This window comes from Euprymna scolopes, chromosome 34, assembly GCF_053919585.1.
Source record: "Euprymna scolopes isolate OS-2025 chromosome 34, ASM5391958v1, whole genome shotgun sequence".
Lineage (NCBI taxonomy): Eukaryota > Metazoa > Mollusca > Cephalopoda > Sepiida > Sepiolidae > Euprymna > Euprymna scolopes.
In genome coordinates, this window is record NC_136515.1 from 83,651,981 (window position 1) to 83,672,495 (window position 20,515).

The 20,515-nt window shown below is 35.8% G+C and overlaps 1 protein-coding gene across 6 annotated transcripts in view; it reads right to left on the reverse strand.

The window, feature by feature from the left end:
* LOC145259312 (uncharacterized) overlaps positions 1–20,515 on the reverse strand; it is a 2,114,304-nt gene that overhangs the window by 323,228 nt on the left and 1,770,561 nt on the right. For all 6 annotated transcript variants that reach the window (XM_080117200.1, XM_080117201.1, XM_080117198.1 and 3 more), the window contains exons 7-8: positions 14,698–14,777; positions 2,509–2,629 (exon numbers count right to left, since the gene is read on the reverse strand). In XM_080117200.1, coding sequence (XP_079973326.1) covers positions 2,509–2,629; positions 14,698–14,777 — 201 coding nt within the window. The remainder of the gene's footprint in view (positions 1–2,508; positions 2,630–14,697; positions 14,778–20,515) is intronic.

Here is a 20,515-nt window from a genome sequence, read left to right on the forward strand (position 1 = left end):
TTGTTATTTATTTTTTCTAAAATCCGATTGCTGCATCGGAAAGGCCAGTTAAAAATACATGATATACTTTGTTATTTTCTTTAATTTAATCCCTTTTTTAGAATTTATTAGACAAAATTTAACTTTTATTTTACAGTGCCAATAAATATGATCATCACTATATATATATATATATATATATATATATATATATATATATAAGATATATATATATATATATATATATATATATATATATAATATATATATAATATATATATATAAGATATATATATAAGATATATATATATATAAGATATATATATATAATATATATATAAGATATATATATATATATATATATATATAAGATAAGTGATGGACGAATATTTCTATAAATAGATATTTTGCGAGATAATTTACGGGCACCTCTCCTGTGGGTCGATCGGTAGAACTGCTGACTGTCAACGCGATGGTTCTAGGATCAATCCTCGGCTTGGTAGACGTGCTAGTCTAGCGCCACTGATTGATTGTGATACAAAGAAACAGGCCTGCATGTCGATGACTAAAAATATATATATATATTGTTTTTAAAGTAATTGTATTTTAAAAAAATACATATGCCGCTCCCCAGTTGGGGGTACTAAATTGGTAAAAGGGAAAATTATTCTAACTAACGTTTAGTTAAAAATGCACTTTCATATAAATAATTGAATTATTTAAAACATATCGCAAAAGCAAATAATAACACACACACAGACACACACACACACACACACACATATATATATATAATTACTTCCTTTACTCACATAAATTAATAAACTAAAGTATACTTTATGCGTAAACTTAAAGTATTTACTTCAACAGTGCTCAATACGTATGTAGAGCTAGGTAGTAAGTTATAATATATATATATATATATATATATATATATATAGACAGTCAGCCACATACACACAGTATTTTGACAGGGTATTGCACGATGGTGTTCTCATGAAAATCAAACTCTATGGCCATACTGGACGAATACTAAAAATAATTTAATCCTTCTTAAATAAGAGAATAATCCAAGTTGTCTTCGGCGGTCATATGTATAAACAATATGATATAATTTTGGTAACACCTCACGAATCGATCCAAGTCTTTTATTATTTCTGATATTCATAAATGACCTTTCCGATAAAATAGTCTCTTAGATGGGTATATTTGTTGACGAGACCGAACTCTATAACAAGCGCGAGATGAAAACGAATGAACACGCATCCAAGCCGATGGCTGGAACTCTGGAGGAAGAATTTCAGTTCGTCGTGGAATGGGATAAAAAACGGATGTTAACGTTCAATGCTGTCAAGACTAAGCTCGTTTCTTTTAATAATTCAAGAAATCTTCTCAACCAAAAATGGCTATGGCGAAACATACATTACCTGAACGTGCTTCGTTCAAACTCCTCGGCTTAACTTTCAAAGGCTATATGAGTTGGAACAGATACACTGAGAGCATTGCCAAGGCTGCTGCGTAGAATGTGGGCTCTCTATACTGCTCTAGAAATTTAGTTACGCTTGAAAGTATCATGTACCTCTACAAGAAAACCATTCGCCTATGTATGGAATATTGTTGTCAGCTACTAGTTTCTCACTCCCTGAAAAGATTCAAAAGAAAGTCGTCAACCTGATAGGTACTGTCATGTAAGTTTCAACGTTAGTTCCGTCGACGAAATGTTGCATCCTTCTACCTGTTTTACAAGTACTTTAATGATAGATGCCCCGACGAATAACAATACCTTTTACCCCCTCGATGTAAATGCCCTGACAAATACGACAAACAACAAATTCCTACACATACACAGTAGAGATCACTAGATGTAAGAAAGCTTTCTACTTCAATAATTTCTCCCCCAGAACTTCTAGACTCTGCAATTTTCTTCTGAGTTCCTTCTCCTCTTACTGTACTTACATGCAGAAGTTCAAGTGTGATGTGAACAGACATGTTGCTGGACGACTTCCTACAAAGTATCTGTGCAACTTATGTCCTAGATAGTAGACCCCTACATCAAAGTGGCACTGTGCCTTGTTTGGGGTGAAAATACAATATATATATATATATATATATATATATATTTATATATATATATCAAGCAACCTTCACATATACTTCACAGCAAATACTAAATGTGTACTTTAACATGTATCTATAATTCAAACTATATTTAGCCGCATATTCTGTTGAAATGAATATGCACTTTACCATTATATAATATATACATATATATATATATATATATATATATATATATGTATATATATATATATATATATGCGTGTTTGTGTGTGTGTCCTTGTGTGCGTCTGTATGATTTTGCGAAAAAGAGAATTTCTCCATTTCTATCAATAGAGCCATTTTCTTACTCGAAGTCCAATTCAAGATGCCCGCCAGTCTTGCGAATGTCCGTGTATGCTATCAACTTGTACATTTAAGTCTATATCCGTATGCACCCTATAATTTGTGTAGAAAAGCAGGAATACTTACGTTGCCCCCCTCTGGGGAATGGGTTGCAGCCGCTCCCACGTGGGGCGATGAAATCAAGCCCGTCTCCTTTAACGCATTCTATTTCCAGCCGAGAGCGGCGCCATTCGTGCTCGCAGACATCCTGCAATGGATTTCAAAGACACCAAATATTATTACTTAGATTATATAGTACAGAATCAATGAACTAAAGTATTGGTGTATTATAAAACAAAAAGCAAGTAGGATGATTTATGAAATTTACTTTTTTATAACACACTAGCTGAGGAATTTGTTGGAAAAGAAAACTGAAATGAATACGTGCTTTCGATATGTTGTATTTAAAAAATGACGATGCAAATTAGAAGAAAAGAAAAAAGATTCTTATTTGCGTTCGTACGACATTCAAAATTCCGATCTGTTTAATTCCGTTCCAGGAACTCGTCACCCCTGCACTCGCGGCTTTAGTCTTTTGTTTTTGTATTTTTGGGACGAAGCCTCATTGATATGCAAACCAATGCACATAGAACTACACCCCACCCATATTCCTTAAAAATCATCTCACAAAACCCAGTGCCCAAGTCGACAATCACATCTACTTCAAACAACGCTAGATAGCACTAGCTTCTCAAAATCTGCCAAAATGTACTAGTTTCTCTACCACCGCTACATTTACATTTCTCGACGCTTGTAATTTTAAAGGTCAACACAAATTGGTTAATATGTCCATTTCTTGACGCTTTCCATTTTCAAAGTTCAACTCGTATCGTTTTGGCTTCCCATTTCTCGACGCTTTCAATTTTCAAAATTTGCCAAGTAACTAAGATATAAGCATTTGTTACTATGTTGGTTTGTTGGTTGCTTTGTTTTACGGCATATCAACCCTTTTCAGGTTATTTAATGCCGAATCTGGTGATTTTGAAGAACGGTTTTTTAATATAGTATATTTGTTTTTTTAAACCGTATTCTATTTAACACATAGTTTGGATCCTAACAGGTACTACCACTCCGGGTCACAGTGGACCTGGGAGCAACTTCAATTCAAGGGTAATTCCACACTCCCTAAGGCCTGCAAGCTGAGGCCTCACCATCGGATATAGTTTAAGGTCGTATCCAGGACCTTTGTTACTATGTAATAATTTGATACCATCAAAAGATTTTGTAACTGTATTGGAACCAGCCATTGTTCTTTCACTGAATTAACCTGCTTGTGATTACGGCTGTGTAAACTTTTGCCGTAACTGACCTTTTAGACATCAGACTTTTAACTTATATTCTTTTTGACAGTTGATCAAATTTGTTTCCCTTTGACAACAAGTGTGAACCTCGTGTTAATAATTTTTATGCAAGAACATTATGTAAAATTATGGAACATTTGCCTTTTAATTTTATTGTTCTTTCATTTGACTAGTCTAGCGCTTTTTCCAAAATATTTTCTCAGTACATACCGCCTGGATTTTCAACGACAATATCATTACATGACGCGGGATGTGTTAAAACAGAAAGATTCATAGCCGTTGTAAAGATTGGAGGTGATCCCATACGAAAGTCTCGAAACCACATGATTCTCAGGAGATCTTTTTGTCTGTTCTTCGAAAACAATTTCAAAGAGAAAACCAGTCCAGTGTTTTGCAACCAAAATGTACTGAGATAATGTGACTGCGTGTAGCTACTTAATTTATCTGTCTATCTATATGTCTTTTTTCTTCCTCTTTCCAACGCATGCACAAGTATAACATGCTCCGGTGTTTTCTGCGATTGACTCTTATATATTTACATTGCTATAACAGTATGCTCGAACGCATAAGAACCTGCTTTATCGCAAGCATCGAGTATGTGGTCAGGATACGGTTAGTCTATCAATTTTATTGTCTTAAAATGCAGCAAGCCACGTCAAATATTAAAAGATAGTGCAACTTTATACAATACTAGCAGGCAGCCCGGCGTTGCCCAGTCGTAAAATACGCGTAAATATTATATTCTCATTTATTTCAAACTGAGCCATGTCCATGCTAGTAATATATTTTTTCTTCTAAACCTAAATAAAGTAAGTCAAGTACTATATCCATTAGACCAGCCTGACACAGCCTTAAAAAGGTGTTTTCAAACTAATTATTATTAACCTAGGTAATGTTTAATATGAACTATTCACGCATGCGTACTCAGGAAATAATAAAGCAAACAATGAAAAATTTGTCGACTTCCACGTATTAATTTTGAAATTTTGAGCAATTTGTGGCCTGTTTCTCCGGATGGAAACGTATTAAAAATGTCCACATATCTGAATATTCTATATACAAAATTTCCTGACTGTAGATCCAACATTCTTTGAGTATAATGGTTGAGTATTGTCCTCACATGTACATTCTCAAATATATATATATATATATATATATATATATATATATATATATATACATATATACATACATATTGTTAGTACAATGTAGGCAGGAATATTAATCACGGGTTAGAGAACGGGGTGTATGGTAATCTGAACATTAGCAGTACAATTACAAACCAAACGCACTACAATGTTATTTCGGTCTTTTGTCATTAATGTATGCATTTTGAAAGGTTTTAATATGCTTTTTTTTTAATGATAAACACGTTCAATTTCAAGAGATATAGAACGCAACAACCAACCTCGCCATGAATTGAAAATTGAATTAATCAACTTGAAGATTTTTAACTATAACCAATAGTAATTAGTATTATTAGCAAATTAAATGAGTTCTCATTTTTTATGGAATTTTTCGTTGGTCAGGCGATTTTTATCAGTAAGGTGAGAATTAGATATTCGTCATTCAGCAGTATCCTAGGGTCATTGGCGTTTGCATCATCTTTTTGGGATTACAATTCGTCATTTCTAATTACTTGGTTCCTATCGTAGAACATTTAATGTAATATTTCATTTCTATATATTTTCACGTTTTGGAGAGGAATCGAAGTTTTACGTCTTTATGCATTTTTCTAAAATAAAACATATTTTACAAAAAGTAAAAAGAAATGTTTCAGTTTTCTTGTATGAGTTCCATGCAATAACTTCTCCCTATCTTATCTATCTATTCAATACGGCCCCTTGCCCGGACCAATGTGACTCTCTTTCCCAATATTTTCCTGTTTTTCATCAACTGCCTCAGATCTTCAGAATCACAGTTGGTGTCATGTGCAATTTGCTAGATCTAGGTTGTACTGTACCAGTGCACCTATGCAGTGAGTTTACAGAAATACTTTCTTACCATCTCTTGCTTGCTACTCTGGCAGTAACTGGCAAATCATAGACGTCGGTCTCTGATGGTAGGAGATATGGCAGTGGCAGGTAGGTTGCCATAAACTCGCTGCTTCGTGGATGATCTTGCCTAGCTTTTTCCCAATCTTTTTGTGAGTGTCCAGATTGTAGCACAGCAGACAAGGACAGACTCCGCCACTTCTAAACTTCCTTCTTAGTTTGTGAGTCAGCCTTGAAGTCCATACTGACCGCATCTTATCCAATGCAGTTCAATATTTTAAGATGCGAATTTCGGTGTCTCTCCCGATGAAACCTATGTTGCTGCCCAGTTATGCAAACTCAGTGATTTCTTTCAGTGTTGTTCGATCTAGAGCTTTGATTACCCCTCCCCATTGGAAGTCATAATCTTGGTCTTATCCGCACTTATCTCTCTACTTATTTGTTTTTCTAAAAGATTCTGCCATATAAACTATGGATATTTCTTGTATTTTAAAGCATTAAATTGATTACCGATACTTGAGACCAATGAAGATGCATTAAAAAAAAAAAATTAATAATAACATAATGTTTGAAATCCTTATGTCGAGCGATGAATTAACTTTAACCAGGAAATGAGTTTTCTGTAGGTTTATATATGCTTATTGACTTCGTTTCCGGTTTGTATGTAAAATAAAAGTAGGCGCTGAAACTAAGTGGAACATCTTTTTAAAATAGCAGAGAAAAATCTCAACTAAATGAAGACTCTTTGTTTGTCAGTTAACCGAATCAGTTTATATTGCTATGAAAATCGATATCAATCTGTTTTTTCCCCGTCTTTTATAACCGAATTGAGTCCTGATTTCCGTTCTCCATGGGATCTTCCAGTTGTAAAAAAAAGCGATTTTGCTAATCTGTGGTGTGCCTTTAGGTTGTTCTTAGAAATTGTTTAAGCTTAAGAATTGCCAATCTGATTTTCTTAAAGATAATTTAAGATTTCTCTTGACTCAATAATTTCTCTTATTTCTGACGGCTTCATTGCTATCGAATCGGGTTGGTAGGTTGTTTTTGTTTTACGGCATATCAACCCTTTTCAGGTTATTTAATGCCGAATCCGATGATTTTGAAGAAATTTTTTTAATTGAATATATTTGTTTTTTGCAAGTCAGTTCCTATTTAACCCATAGTTGGGACCCTAACAGGTACTACCACTCCGGGTCAGAGTGGACCTGGGAGCAATGGCAATTAAAGGGTGGCTCCACACTCCCCAGAGCCCGCAAGCTGGGGCCTCACCATCGGATATAGTTTAAGGTCATATCCAGGACCTCTATCGAATCGGGATATAATATACTAAACACTCTTCTGTGTTCTGCATGACAAACAGGTCCTCTTTTTTATGAAGAGTAGGTGAGCATGATTCGTTTGGATGCATTATATTGCGAATAGTCAACAGTTTCCTGCTCTTCTGGTCAAGTAATCTCATTTCTCTATAATTCACATTATTAATTATAATAAAATCGAAGTAAGCGCTGGCCAAATGAAACATCTTTTAAAAATAACAGTAAAAAATATGCACCAAACGTAATTTACGTCAGTCATCTGCGCCAGTTTATATTCTATGAGTATTAAAATAATCTGTATTCACTAAATCTTCATTGAGCCATGCTTTCTGATGTTCGTAAGATTTCCCATGATTTTAAAACCGATTTTGCTAATCTGCTGTGTGTTTCTAATTGTTTGGGGGAATTATCAAAGTTTAGAAATTGCCGAACGAACGAACTACATGTGACTTCCTTACAGAAAGAAGAAGATAATTTTATTTCTGTCGGTTGAATATTGTTAATTCTTCATATTTTCATACGGCTTCATTTCTATCAATTCAGAATACAAACAACACTCTATGAAATGTTCTTTGTTATTCACCGCCAATAATAGAAAACACAGAACATGCAGAATTATAATCTGTAAAGATAAACAAGCAAAGAAAATCTAGATGCCTAAAGTATAAATACACCAGCATGGCATCTAATAATAATACGTCATCATAAATGTCTAACAATATATTGGTTTTATTATTATTATTATTATTATTATTATTATTATTATTATTATTATTATTATTATTATTATTATTACTATTATTATTGTTATTATTATTATTGTTATTATTATCATTATTATTACTATTATTATTAGTGTTATTATTATTATTATTATTATTGTTAGTATTATTATTGTTTTTGTTATTGTTATTATTGTTATTGTTATTATTATTATTGCTGTTGTTGCAATTATTATTATTATCATCATTATTATCGTTATTATTGCTATTATTATTGTTATTATTATTATTGTTATTATTATTGTTGTTATTATTATTATTATTATTATTATTATTATTATTATTATTATTACGATTTGGAATTTTTGAGATGTGGATTGGTTAATCGTATTATTTTGATTAATCGGACTACTGTTCTCATCTTGAACGTGATTTTCACAAGATTTCGGACGTTGTCACTTTCGACATTCTTCAGGTGTATCTTGTTGAACTCGGCAATGTTTCTGTCGAACTCGGGATTGCTTCTGTCGGATTCGGATATTAAGACAGCATTTCGAACGGACCCATTTATTTACTTATTTGCATGGTCTTGTTCTGTCAGCCATGATTGGAAGGTCTTACGTAATTCGCAATTTTATTTTTCGGTTGAGTATTGAACAATTAACCAGTCGAGAATACCGCTTTTACAATTCATTTTCTTAGTAATCTAACAACTTCCCAAGAACCCGCGGCGTCCAAAGTCTCTAGTTCTACAGCAACATTCCCGAGTTCGACAAAATACAACTGAACAAGGTCGAAGATTACGTCGATCAAAAAATTGTAAAAATGACACCCAAGATAAGAACTGTAGTCCGATGAATCTGAATAATACGATTATTATTATTATTATTATTATTGTTATTATTATTATTATTATTATTATTATTATTATTATTATTATTATCGGCTCACATGGAGCTTTCACAAAGTCAACAAACGGATTGGAGACCTGTCGTGTTTTCTGGAAGTTGAGTGACAACAAATCTCCCCAGACGTCCAGCTCTCTCCTCCTCCTTCGATAGCATTTGTAAATAAATTTGCATCATCGCAACAACCTCTTACCATTGATTTTGCGCTGACAGTGACCATTGGTTTATACTGGAATTTGAGTGGCACTAAGCGTCCCCAAGATCCCAGTTCTCTTCGCACTTGTCCAGCGGAAGTCTGGCCAGTGCTCTTTCCTCGGTCTTTCTATCTTCCTTGAGCCTTCTCGGCTCTTTGGTATCACTTTTCAATTCGGGGAACGGTGGTGAAACAATGGAGGGGATGCTTGATGCGGTGTAGAACATGTACATTTGCAGCTTCGGTGTTCTTCATTCCCTATAACGCTTATTCGTTATATTGTCTTGTGTTATTCTCCGCATTCAATGAGTTTCCTTAATATTTCCGCCGTTGTCATTATCGTTAGGCGTTGTATTTTTGCAGCTTTTCCTCTGATTCCAATTTCTGCCGTTCTTTTTCCAGGTTTTTTGGAATTGTTCCTAGTGCTCCTACTATTATCGGTACTGTTTTGATTTTCTTCATCATCCAAATCCTTTTTAACTCTCTGGCTAGCTCTGTGTATTTGCTTCGTTTCTCTTTTTCTTTCATACTCACCCTGTGGTCAGCTGGTACAGCAAAGTCTACGATTTGACAGGATTTCTCTTTCTTGTTAATTGTTACGACATCTGGTCTTCTTGCTTGGATTGCGTTTTCCGTCTGTATGTCCATGTCCCATAGGATATTGTGGTCCTCGTTTTCGAGTGCTGTTGCGGGTTTATGCTTGTACCATTTGTCTGTACGCCCAAACTCCAGCCGTTTGCAAAATAACCAGTGCACCGCCCTCCCCACTTGGTCATGCCTGTTTTTGTATTCCTTTTGGGCCAGTTTGCTGCATTCACTTAATATATGTTAGGAGTCTTAACATAAGCCATTATCAAAGATTTCACTTTGAAAACATCATGTGGTGCTTCCTGAGTCTTAGTGACAACAAGTTTCCTCAGATTTCCAGTATTCTTGACATTGTCAAATTACAGCCGTTTACTATTGATTTCATTTGGTAGCAACTATTGTCCTATACTGGGATTTAGTTGACAATTAGCCTCATCCCCTGGCAGTCTGTTTCGTATTTTCTCTCGTCGGTCATTTAATTTTCGATTATGTGTTGTGGTGTCAATTGATGTCATCACTTAGTTTGGGGAGGAGGGGGTTAACTTACATTTATACAGTTTCAAGTTTCTTAATGCCATGAAGTGTTTTTCGTGTTTTACGTCTCTATCAGTTTCTCTATGTCCGGCTAGAATATGTGTTTCATGTGTATAGGCGTCCGCAATCAAAGCTTTTCCTAAATATTTCACTAATTTTCAGCATTGTTATCCGTTGTATTTTCTCAGCCATTTTCCATTTTTACTCATTGGTTTTGCAAAGTTTTTCACGGTTGTATCTAATACTCTTATTATTATTGATGTTATCTTGATTTTCATCGTTTTCCATATCCCCTTCAGCTGTCTTGTCAGCTCTGTGTATTTGCTTTTCTCCTTCTTCTTCTTCTTATTATTATTATTGTTATTATTATTATTATTGTTATTCTTGTTGTTGTTGTTATTATTATTATTGGTATTATTATTGTTATTTTTATTGTTATTGTTATTTTTATTATTATTATTATTATTATTATTATTATTATTGTTGTTATTATTATTGTTATCATTATCATTGTTATTTTTATTGCTATTTTTATTTTTATTATTATTGTTATTATTGTTGTTGTTGTTATTATTGTTATTGCTCTTGTTATTATTATTGTTATTATTATTATTGTTGTTGTTGTTATTATTATTATTGATAATGTTATTATAGATGTCGAGGAGATGTCATTGAAGGAGCATGTGATTAGAAGTGAGGAGTGGATGCTTAAGGTTGTAGCCAATGAAATGGAGATATGTGAGACCAAGGCTTATTATGTGAAACGTATGGATAGAGAAAGGGCAAAGAAACTGTCTAGGAAAAAATTGCATGGCAGGTTCTTCCAGGATATAGCAGAAGGGGCAGATGAAAGATCATGGCAATGGCTTAGAGGTGGGTATCTGGCTATAAGTACTGAAGCTTTTGTTTGTGCAGCACAAGAGCAGGCATTAAGAACACGACTGTTCAAAAGATGGTTCTAGGAGAGGAGGTTGCTGCAGAATGCCGGATTTGTGGTAAGACCTCAGAATTAATTGCACACCTTGCAACAGGGTGTAGTGGACTGGCCCAAATAGATTACCGTAAAAGACACAATCGCATGGGACTCCGGATATATTGGGAGGTGTGTAGAGAGGGTATGGGTGAAGTGTGCTGGAAAAGGGTTTGAGGAGGTGCGTGATGAAGTGAGAAAAACTGAGGATGGCAAGGTAGAGGTATGGTGGGACAAAAGTGCCATAACGACAAAGCAATTGGAACATAATCGTCCGGATTTGGTCGTCATTGACAAGGTCTAAAAAACTGGCAGATTGTAGACTTCTCAGTACCCTGAGACAGGAATGTGAGAGAGAATGAGAATGAGAAGTGGAGCAATTATGCTGCATTGGCCTTGGAGATAAGGTGTATACACGGAATTAAAACACAAATAATCCCGGTCGTAGTTAATACACTAGGAGTAGTATCAAGTCGTCTGGAAGGACAATTGAAAAAATACAAATCCCTGATGTTTTAAGCGGCTTTCAAACCTCTGCAATTATAGGTACCGCCAACATCCTTAGAAAAACCCTTGATCTTTGAAGCTCCTGGTTTGGAGCCGGGATTAAGGGAAAGCCTCTGGGAATTAATCCTATCTCTTTCCAGAGAGACGTTGATAAACGAAATCAGAATTATTATTATTATTATTATTATTATTATTATTATTATTGTTGTTGTTGTTATTATTGTTGTTGTTGTTATTATTATTGTTGTTGTTGTTGTTATTATTATTATTATTATTATTGTTGTTGTTGTTGTTGTTATTATTATTATTATTATTATTATTATTAGTAGTAGTAGTAGTAGTAGTGTAAGCCCTGGAAATTACAAAGTGTAATCCATCATTAATCTTATATCGTTCTGTCGATTTAAAGAATGGCAAAGAACACTTGCATCTGGAAATAAAATGACGCATTGCTTCATCGGGGTTTCCTGATCACTGCAATTGTGTGTATGATTTCTGGCGGTTTCCGTTCGTTAGGTTCGAGTGTTCTTGTAATATGTTATTCACTTACTAGCCGTCACACAGGCCGTCATCAAAAAATTTCTCTTTGAAAACAACTTGTGGCGTTCTCTAGAGTCTGAGTGACAGCAAGTCCCACAAGATATTCAGTACTCTCCACCTCTTTCGATAACATTTACAGTGGAATACCAACTCGATAACCTGCAACATCTGCTTATCATACATTTGTCATTGGCAGTAACCATTTTTATTAATATTATTATTATTATTATTATTATTATTATTATTATTATTATTGGTTGACAAGGAGCTTTCACAAAGGTCATCAAAGATGTCGTCTTGAAATCAATCTGTGGCGTTCCCTGGAAGCTGAGCGACATCAAGTCTCCTCAGATTTCCAGTACTCTCCATCTCTTTCGATAATATTTGAAAATAAATTTGCATTATCGCAAATACCGCTTACAATTGATTTCTTGCAAGCAGCGGCCATTGGCCCTGCAATATGCCTCCCCATGTTTATTATTATTATTATTATTATTATTATTATTATTATTATTATTATTATTATTATTATTATTATTTACGGACTAGGTATTAAGACACAGGTAATCATAAAAATTCCTTACTGACAAAAACCGGTCATGTTCTATGGAGTCTAGTAGGAAACAAGTTTTCCAAATTCCGATGCTATCAATCACGTTTTTATACAAAGATTAATATGCATAATCGCAATAGCCGCTTGCCATTGATTTCCCGCTTGCAATGATAATTAACCCTCATAAGAATTTGAGTTGTTATAAAGATCCTAGATTTTTAAATCCTCTTCACGCTCATCTACTAGAGAAGTGGCTACTAAATTCTCCCTTCGGTTTTTCCATCTCCACTATTTGGGTGGTGCATGTAGATGCTGACGTCGAAATGTTTTAGAAGAGGAGATAGTTAACTTACATTTTCGCAGTCTCAGTTTCCTTAATTCTTTTTAGTGTTTCACTATTTTTTGTTTTACATTTATTGCAGTTCTTTGTGCACGATTTGCATTTATAGTTCACGTAAATTTGTTTCCTCGTTATTTTAGAGTTACAACTTGATGTGGACACAAGGTTGAGACCATAGAAAGACAATATGGAACACGGATTAGGCGGTAAAAAGATATATTAACCGAAAATATTACAAGGCTAGGATAAATGGTAACCGGAGCTTACTATCCGGTGGTGTCCATTATTGTTATTATACGGCCAGTACCAGATAGGTGACCATTTGGGAAGACCTGGCGCTGTATGTACTGCGAGGTAAAATACCGACTTGGGAAACTGGCAGGGTCTCTCCTTCTGTCGAGGTTAGACAGGCCTCTCTTAAACCGTGGTAGGCAAGTTATCTAGTGATGGCTGCACGACAAAAATACCCTTTATAGCCCTGGCGAAGCATCAAGTATTCAGCTACGGACAAGATTTTACATTACAAACTCGTGTAGTCAGTTCAATCTCGATTTCGGCCGCAAGTGACGTGATTGTTAATCGTACACGCTGCGTACTACTAGTACTCCTGCTGATTCTATGGTATTACGATACTGATCCCTGACATCGTAATATAGTACTGGAAGAGTCTATGATTGAGGAAAGTTTCGCTCTCACAAAACTGTTGGCATTATTATACATGGGTCATTTTAATGTTTCTAACAATATGTTTTACATGAAATTATACAAGTGTCAATGATATTTTCCTTGGACTACTAACATACTATTTTTTCAGCCACCCTCATCAAGCAATATGGTTTGTGACCAGTGTACATCGTGCCCCTAATATAGAAAGATTTTTAAAGAATGATGAATCTTTTACTCTTTTTTTAATGTAAATTTAATATTTACACATCTGAACGTAACGACTTTTATTCTATAAATAGATAGGCACACATGCACAAGTTATCCGGAAATAGAAACCTTCTTACGCTCTAGAAAGACACGACAATATGCCAGTTGGCAAAAGACGCCGGAACATTATGGCAAATAGACGTTACTGCAACAAAGAGAACTTTCCGAGTTCATTACAAGTTAGGACGGCATGATACTGTTCCAGATAGAAAATCAATACATCCCTGTGATTCATATTTCAGAAATACAGGTTCTGCATTTAAAAGAAAGCCTCGAAGTGATCGAACTCCAGACTTTATTCGATTTGCGAGACTTTCTGTTACTCATTCTCCCACACGTTCAGCTCTCAAATATGCTTTGCCCTTCGGATTGCCTGATCGAAAAATCAAAAGGATTCTACAAACTGATATGCAGTTCCATCGAGGCAAATTAATGATTATTCAGAAACTGGACCAGCGCGACTGGAAAGATCACATGTCAACGTGTGGGTGATTAATTAAGTAAATGCTCTTCCACCTACTACTAATGCATTTATTGTCACTACTACTATTACTACTACTAATACTCTGTCTCCCTACTGTTACTACTGCTACTAATACTACTACTACTGGGAGCTGTTGATAGTTCATAGATGCATCTTTTATTGGTCTTATGTTTTTACGGGGACTCTCACGTAGAACGGATTATATTGGCACATATAACCATTACGCCACAGGTCCTGAACAAAAGACATTTCAAAAGACGATTGCAGAACACAGGAGTCGGATTGCTGTGATAGCATCGCAGATGACAACAGTTGAACGAAACACAGAAATATTAAAACTATATTCATCATTCATTTTTTTTTTCTATTGGAATATCAATTTTTGACACTTACCTCGTTTATCAATCGATTTATGGTTCTGTAGGTGAATCCACCGGATACTGGACAGAAAAATTGTTCCGATTTCACGGAGGCTGAAAGATGAAAAAATAAATTTTTGCGATTAGCAAGTAACATATAAAATATATAACAATATGTTTAACCGCTGCTATTATAACCACACGCATAAACACACACACATACACACACATATAAGCGTGTGTGTATATTCGTTTAAGTCGCTGCTCTGTCTTTATATATATACTAGCATGTGTGCCCGGCGTTGCCCGGCTGTTTGGAGGTGTATGCTGAGCAACAAAAAAAAAACTTAAACAAAAAAAACGGTCAATTTTGTTAAACTTTGACCCCTATTATGGCCCCTTAACATTTATTGTTTTGGGCTCAAGTCAAGTTATTAAGTTAGATCCATGTCCAAGGAAACTATATTTAAAATTCACGTGTTTAGACCCCAAACTGTCGAAGGAGTTTGGTAGAGTTCTCAAATGTCAAATCGTCTAATTTTGACCTCTTAACAGCCAAATTTCTGGCCAAAAACCGATCACATAGATTTTCCATCATCTCAGTACACTGTATATCAAATTTCGAGTCTGTAGACTAAAATTGAGAGAGTTATTGCGTAGGGAAATGTACACAGACACACACAGAGGTAGATATCCAGACAGGCACACAAACGCATTCACTTTTATAGATATATAGATAGATAGACGAATAGATTAAACAAAAATATATTCGTATACATAAATATATATGGAAACCATTTTTTGCTTACTGTAAAGATTTTACGCAAATATTATGCCAGTATAAATCAGGTAGAAAATCTGCATGAATATAATTACACGTAATACACTTAACTCTAGATGATCATCCCATAATAAAACCGAAAAAAACTAATAGGGAATTAATTAAAATGAATGTTTAAAAGATTATGCAAATTTGCTGGATCTTTTGCTAGTGAATGCAATTCCACAACCCATGTATAAGAAAATTGTATTTTCTTTTTAAATAAATAGAAAAGAGTGTTTAAATATTAATATCAATACAGATAAAGGAAAACGGATTAATATATATATATATATATTTATATATATATATATATATATATATATATAAGATAGCTCAATATATTTGCTGAAAAGCTAAATACTTGTTTATTCATAGCTAAACATTTTGCTAATTACATTTCATTTCCTCTGATGATATAAGCCATTATTAATATAATTATTTGCTCGACTTCTAAGTTAGATGCCGAATTAGAAAAAACTACTTAATATCTTTCTTGATAATGGCTACCCCCGACATATTGTTAGTAAAATAATTTCTAACAAGGTCGGGGACTTTAATACTAATAGATTCATAGGCCCTTCCCGGTATCCGATTTACCTAAAGTTGCCATGGTTGGGTTCAGCAGGTGATAACATCATCAAAAAGATTGTTCACCAGACCCATAATTGTTTCCCCGCCACTTTAGTCCGCCCTGTTTTTACCACTCGGAAATTCTTTTCTTCCTTTCAGAAAGATGTTTTGCCCACCATTCAAAATAGTCTTGTCGTCTATAAATTTAAGTGTCAGTGTGGAGCTGACTACGTGGGCAGAACGAGTCACAGATTGGAGGTCAGAACTTCGCAACATGTCCCTTTATATATACGACAGGGTAGGTTAGACTTCTCTGCACGATCACGTGTTTCTGCTACCGCGATCGGTGATAACCTGACCAGTTCAAAAAATGTGCGAGTGAGTACACACCGGAGTGGTTCTCTATTTTGCACAGGGCTAGGTCTGTTCAGCATCTCGGATTCTTGGGGGCCCTTACAATAAACTGTTGCAGACCTGTTCTTTGCAAACAGATGGATCACATACGTTCGTTGAACGTTTTTAAACAGGCGCCACCAGGTTAATTTCTACGCGGTGTTTTTTTTGTTTTTTTGTTTTTTCCCCCTCATAGAAATTACTTAATGCCAACATTACTTCATTCCGACATTTACTTCTGAAGACAGTCGGCGAAAAGTACTTCAAGTTTCTTTAACGATCCCCCGTTTCTTTTCTCTTTCTTCCCCTTTTAGTCGATCTTCTTCCTTTTCAATTTATATTTCTTACTTTTAGTCGATCCCGTTTCTTTTTACATTATAGTCGATCTTTTTTTATAAGGTTTAAAAAAAGATGCCCCACTTTGCTTTTAATATATATATATATATATATATATATATATATATATATATATATATATATATATATATACACACACACACACATAGGCCCTTAACGTCGAGGACGACGATTGGCAAGGCGCTTCAGTCTTCTACAGTTCAGGAAGTCTGTGTATTGCTGGCAGGATCTTTTGGCACCAGATCTTATAGCAGCTTGCCACTTTACTCGGTTGCCGGCAGAGGTTTCCCAAGTGTTGTGAGGGATGCCGAAGACCTGGAGGTCACGTTTCAGGACATCCTTGTAGCGGAGGCGTGGCCTGCCAGCACAGCGAGGGGCATCAGCTATCTCTCCAAAGAGAAGTGCTTTTGGCAGCCGGCTGTCGTCCATGCGGCAGGTGTGGCCAGCCCAACGTAAGCGACGGATGCGCAGCACTGTGTACATGTCAGTACTCTTGGTCGTGGAGAGGATAGCTGTGTTTGGTACATGATCCTTCCATGTGAATCCAAGAATTGTGCGCAGGCATCGGAAGTGGAAGGCGTTCAGACGGTGTTCGTGTCGGCGGTAGGTGCACCAAGTCTCACTGCCATACAGGAGAGTGCTGAGGATGCAGGCCTCGTAAACCTTGATCTTTAGGTGTAGCGAGAGGGACTTGTTCTTCCAGACTCTCTCACTAAGCCTGCCGAAAGTTGTTGATGCCTTTCCAATGCGGGAGTCCAGTTCACAATCAAGACTGTTGGTGTTATCAACTGTAGAACCCAAGTAAGTGAACTTGGTGACGTTTGACAGTACATGATTGTTTACGGTTATTATGGGTGAAAGCCCAGCAGGCTGGGCAAAGACCACCGTCTTGCCTAGGCTGATTTTGAGACCAAACTCCTCGCAGGCAGAAGCAAAGGAGGAGCACATTGCCTGAAGCTCAACCTCCGAGTTGGCGATGAAGGCAGCATCATCAGCGTACAGGAGTTCACGGATCTGTACGCGGTTAACCATAGTTTTTGAGCGTAGCCTGGCCAGGTTGAATAGGCCTCCAGTACTGCGAGTGTGAAGGAGCACTCCAGTTGGGTTTGGGAAGGCTCGGCGCAGAACAGCTGAGAAATATATTCCGAACAGAGTAGGAGCTAACACGCAGCCTTGCTTGACACCACAAGAGATGGGGAACTCTTTAGAACGAGAGCCCTCAAACTGTACTGTAGCCTTCATCTGATCGTGAAATTCTTGTATGGTTTTCAGGAGTTTGGGAGGGCAGCCCAGTAGACGGAGGACTAGAAATAGCCCTGATCTGCTAACATAATCAAAGGCCTTCGTCAAGTCAACGAAAACTGCATAGAGAGGACGGCCTTGCTCAATGCATTTCTCCTGGATCTGACGAACAGAAAAGATCATGTCAGTGGTAGAGCGGCCAGGTCGAAAGCCACATTGACTCTCAGGAAGAATTCTGTTGGCAATAATCTGGAGACGTGGCAGGACTAAGCGGGCATAGATCTTTCCAGGCTGGGAAAGTAGAGATATGCCACGGTAGTTGTTGCAGTCGCAGCGAAACCCTTTGTTCTTATACAGGGTAACTATGTTGGCGTTACGAAGTTCATCGGGAATAGTACCTTCATTCCAGCAGATTGAGAAGAGATGATGGAGTTCCTCAGTTAGTGAGTCACCACCGCATCTGAAGATTTCTGAAGGTAGCCCATCCACGCCGGGGGCTTTGTTGTTCCTCAGTAGCTTGATGGTCTTGTGTACTTCATCGATGGTGATGTCGTAATCTAGCTCATGGAGGACTGGTAGTTGGGGAACAGCAGCTATTATAGCAGCCTCACTAGCTGCTACAGGTTGAGCATACAGTGAGCTGTAGTGCTCCACCCAACGGTCAAGCTGATCATCAGGATTGGTGAGTAGTTCTCCGGTCAGAGATCGCAAAGGAGATGATTTCTTCACAGGAGGACCTAGAGCCTCTTTCAGAGCTTGGTACATGCCACCGGTGTTGCCGGTGGCAGAGCAGTCTTCAGCACGCTTGGAGATGTCACTCCAATAGTTGTGTTTAGCCTCTCGAGTTAGGCGCTGCACTTTTGAGCGGCTCTGCTTCCAGAGGCTAGTAGCTTGAGGAGAGGGGTCCTGCATCACAGCCAGTCTTGCCGCTCGCTTTTCTGCTAGTGCTTGCTAGTGTCATATATATATATATATATATATATACACCCACACGCATATATACATATATTCTTTTTAGAAAGTGATAGATTTTATAATTATTTACATACCCTAACAATGCCGCAGCTTACAAGAGCTATACTTGGCTCTGATAATACTTATATAATTTCTCACTTTCTGAAAATTCTATTACTAATTGCTCGTTAAGAAAGAATGTTAGATAGCATCGTCCTGGAGAGTTAAAAAAATCCCAATGGTAAGATATCGGCCTGGGGTATCGTTGACTGAATAATCACATACGGTTTTGGAGGCGAAGTAACTTCATCAATTTGATTTAATAGAATTAGAGGGAGAGAGATTAGTGTGTTCGAAATGCATTCATAAATTCGTGTTCATCTTTTTAAAAAGTAAAGCTTACTTCCGTTTTTTAAAAAAAGTGGGCTTCATTTTTTAAGGTGTGGTAAATAGTTAAAAATAAGAAAATTTTTTAAAAAATCAATAAATTAACATTAAATCACATTCCTAAACACGAAAATCAAATAAATTCTATTACTTAAAACGAATAATATTAAGCTTATTGTTGTAAGAAATTTTCCATTAATGTAATATGATATTTTAGTAACTACTTAAGTGTATTTTTTTTCTTTTTAATAAATAGTATATTATAATAAAAAAAGGAATATGGTAAAGCTTAAACATGGAAAAGTAAAGGACTAGTTGTTAAAACTGGAAAAGAAAAGGACCAGACAGTCCAGTTAAGAACACAATAAATTTATAATGACGTAAATACCTCCGACAAACCCGACAAGCAGAAAAATCCCACTAATTCACAGTTAAGATCCAGTTTTTTTCTCTCGTATTTCTTTTAAAATCGCCCTTCCAAATAATAATAGCCATTTCTGTAAATTCTGACGAGGCTGCTGAATCGTAAATATGGCCGATAACCGAAACATATGTAACCGAACAGATAAAACAGTATTAAAAAATAAAACGCATATTTTCTCTGCAATAGTATTTAACACTCTTTTCGGGTTTTACTAATTACCATTTTTGCTATATATATAAATATATATATAAATATATATATATATGTATATATATATATATATATATACTATCAAAAGTACCCGTCGTTGACTAGGTTCAAAAACAACCTACAGAAAATGGGCACTGATATATGAAAGTATGATAGGTTATGAAAAAGAAGGGTTGTAAAGAGATAGCTTCGAATTTGGGGGCATCAAAACCAAAGTAAAATATGATGAAAGTAAAAATAAAATAGATAAACCCCATAATTTATTATACCATACCTGTTCACACTGAAACACTTATCACAATATTCTGTGGATCTATATTAAAAACAACCTTGTTAAACTTTGTGACATATTTCCATTCTATGGAGGTTATGCGCGAACGAACACCCCATAATTTTATTATACCATATTTCTTCAAACTGAAACATAATTATCAAAGTATACTTACGAAGATAGATATGAAAAGCCTATTAATATTTGTGCCTATTTCCATT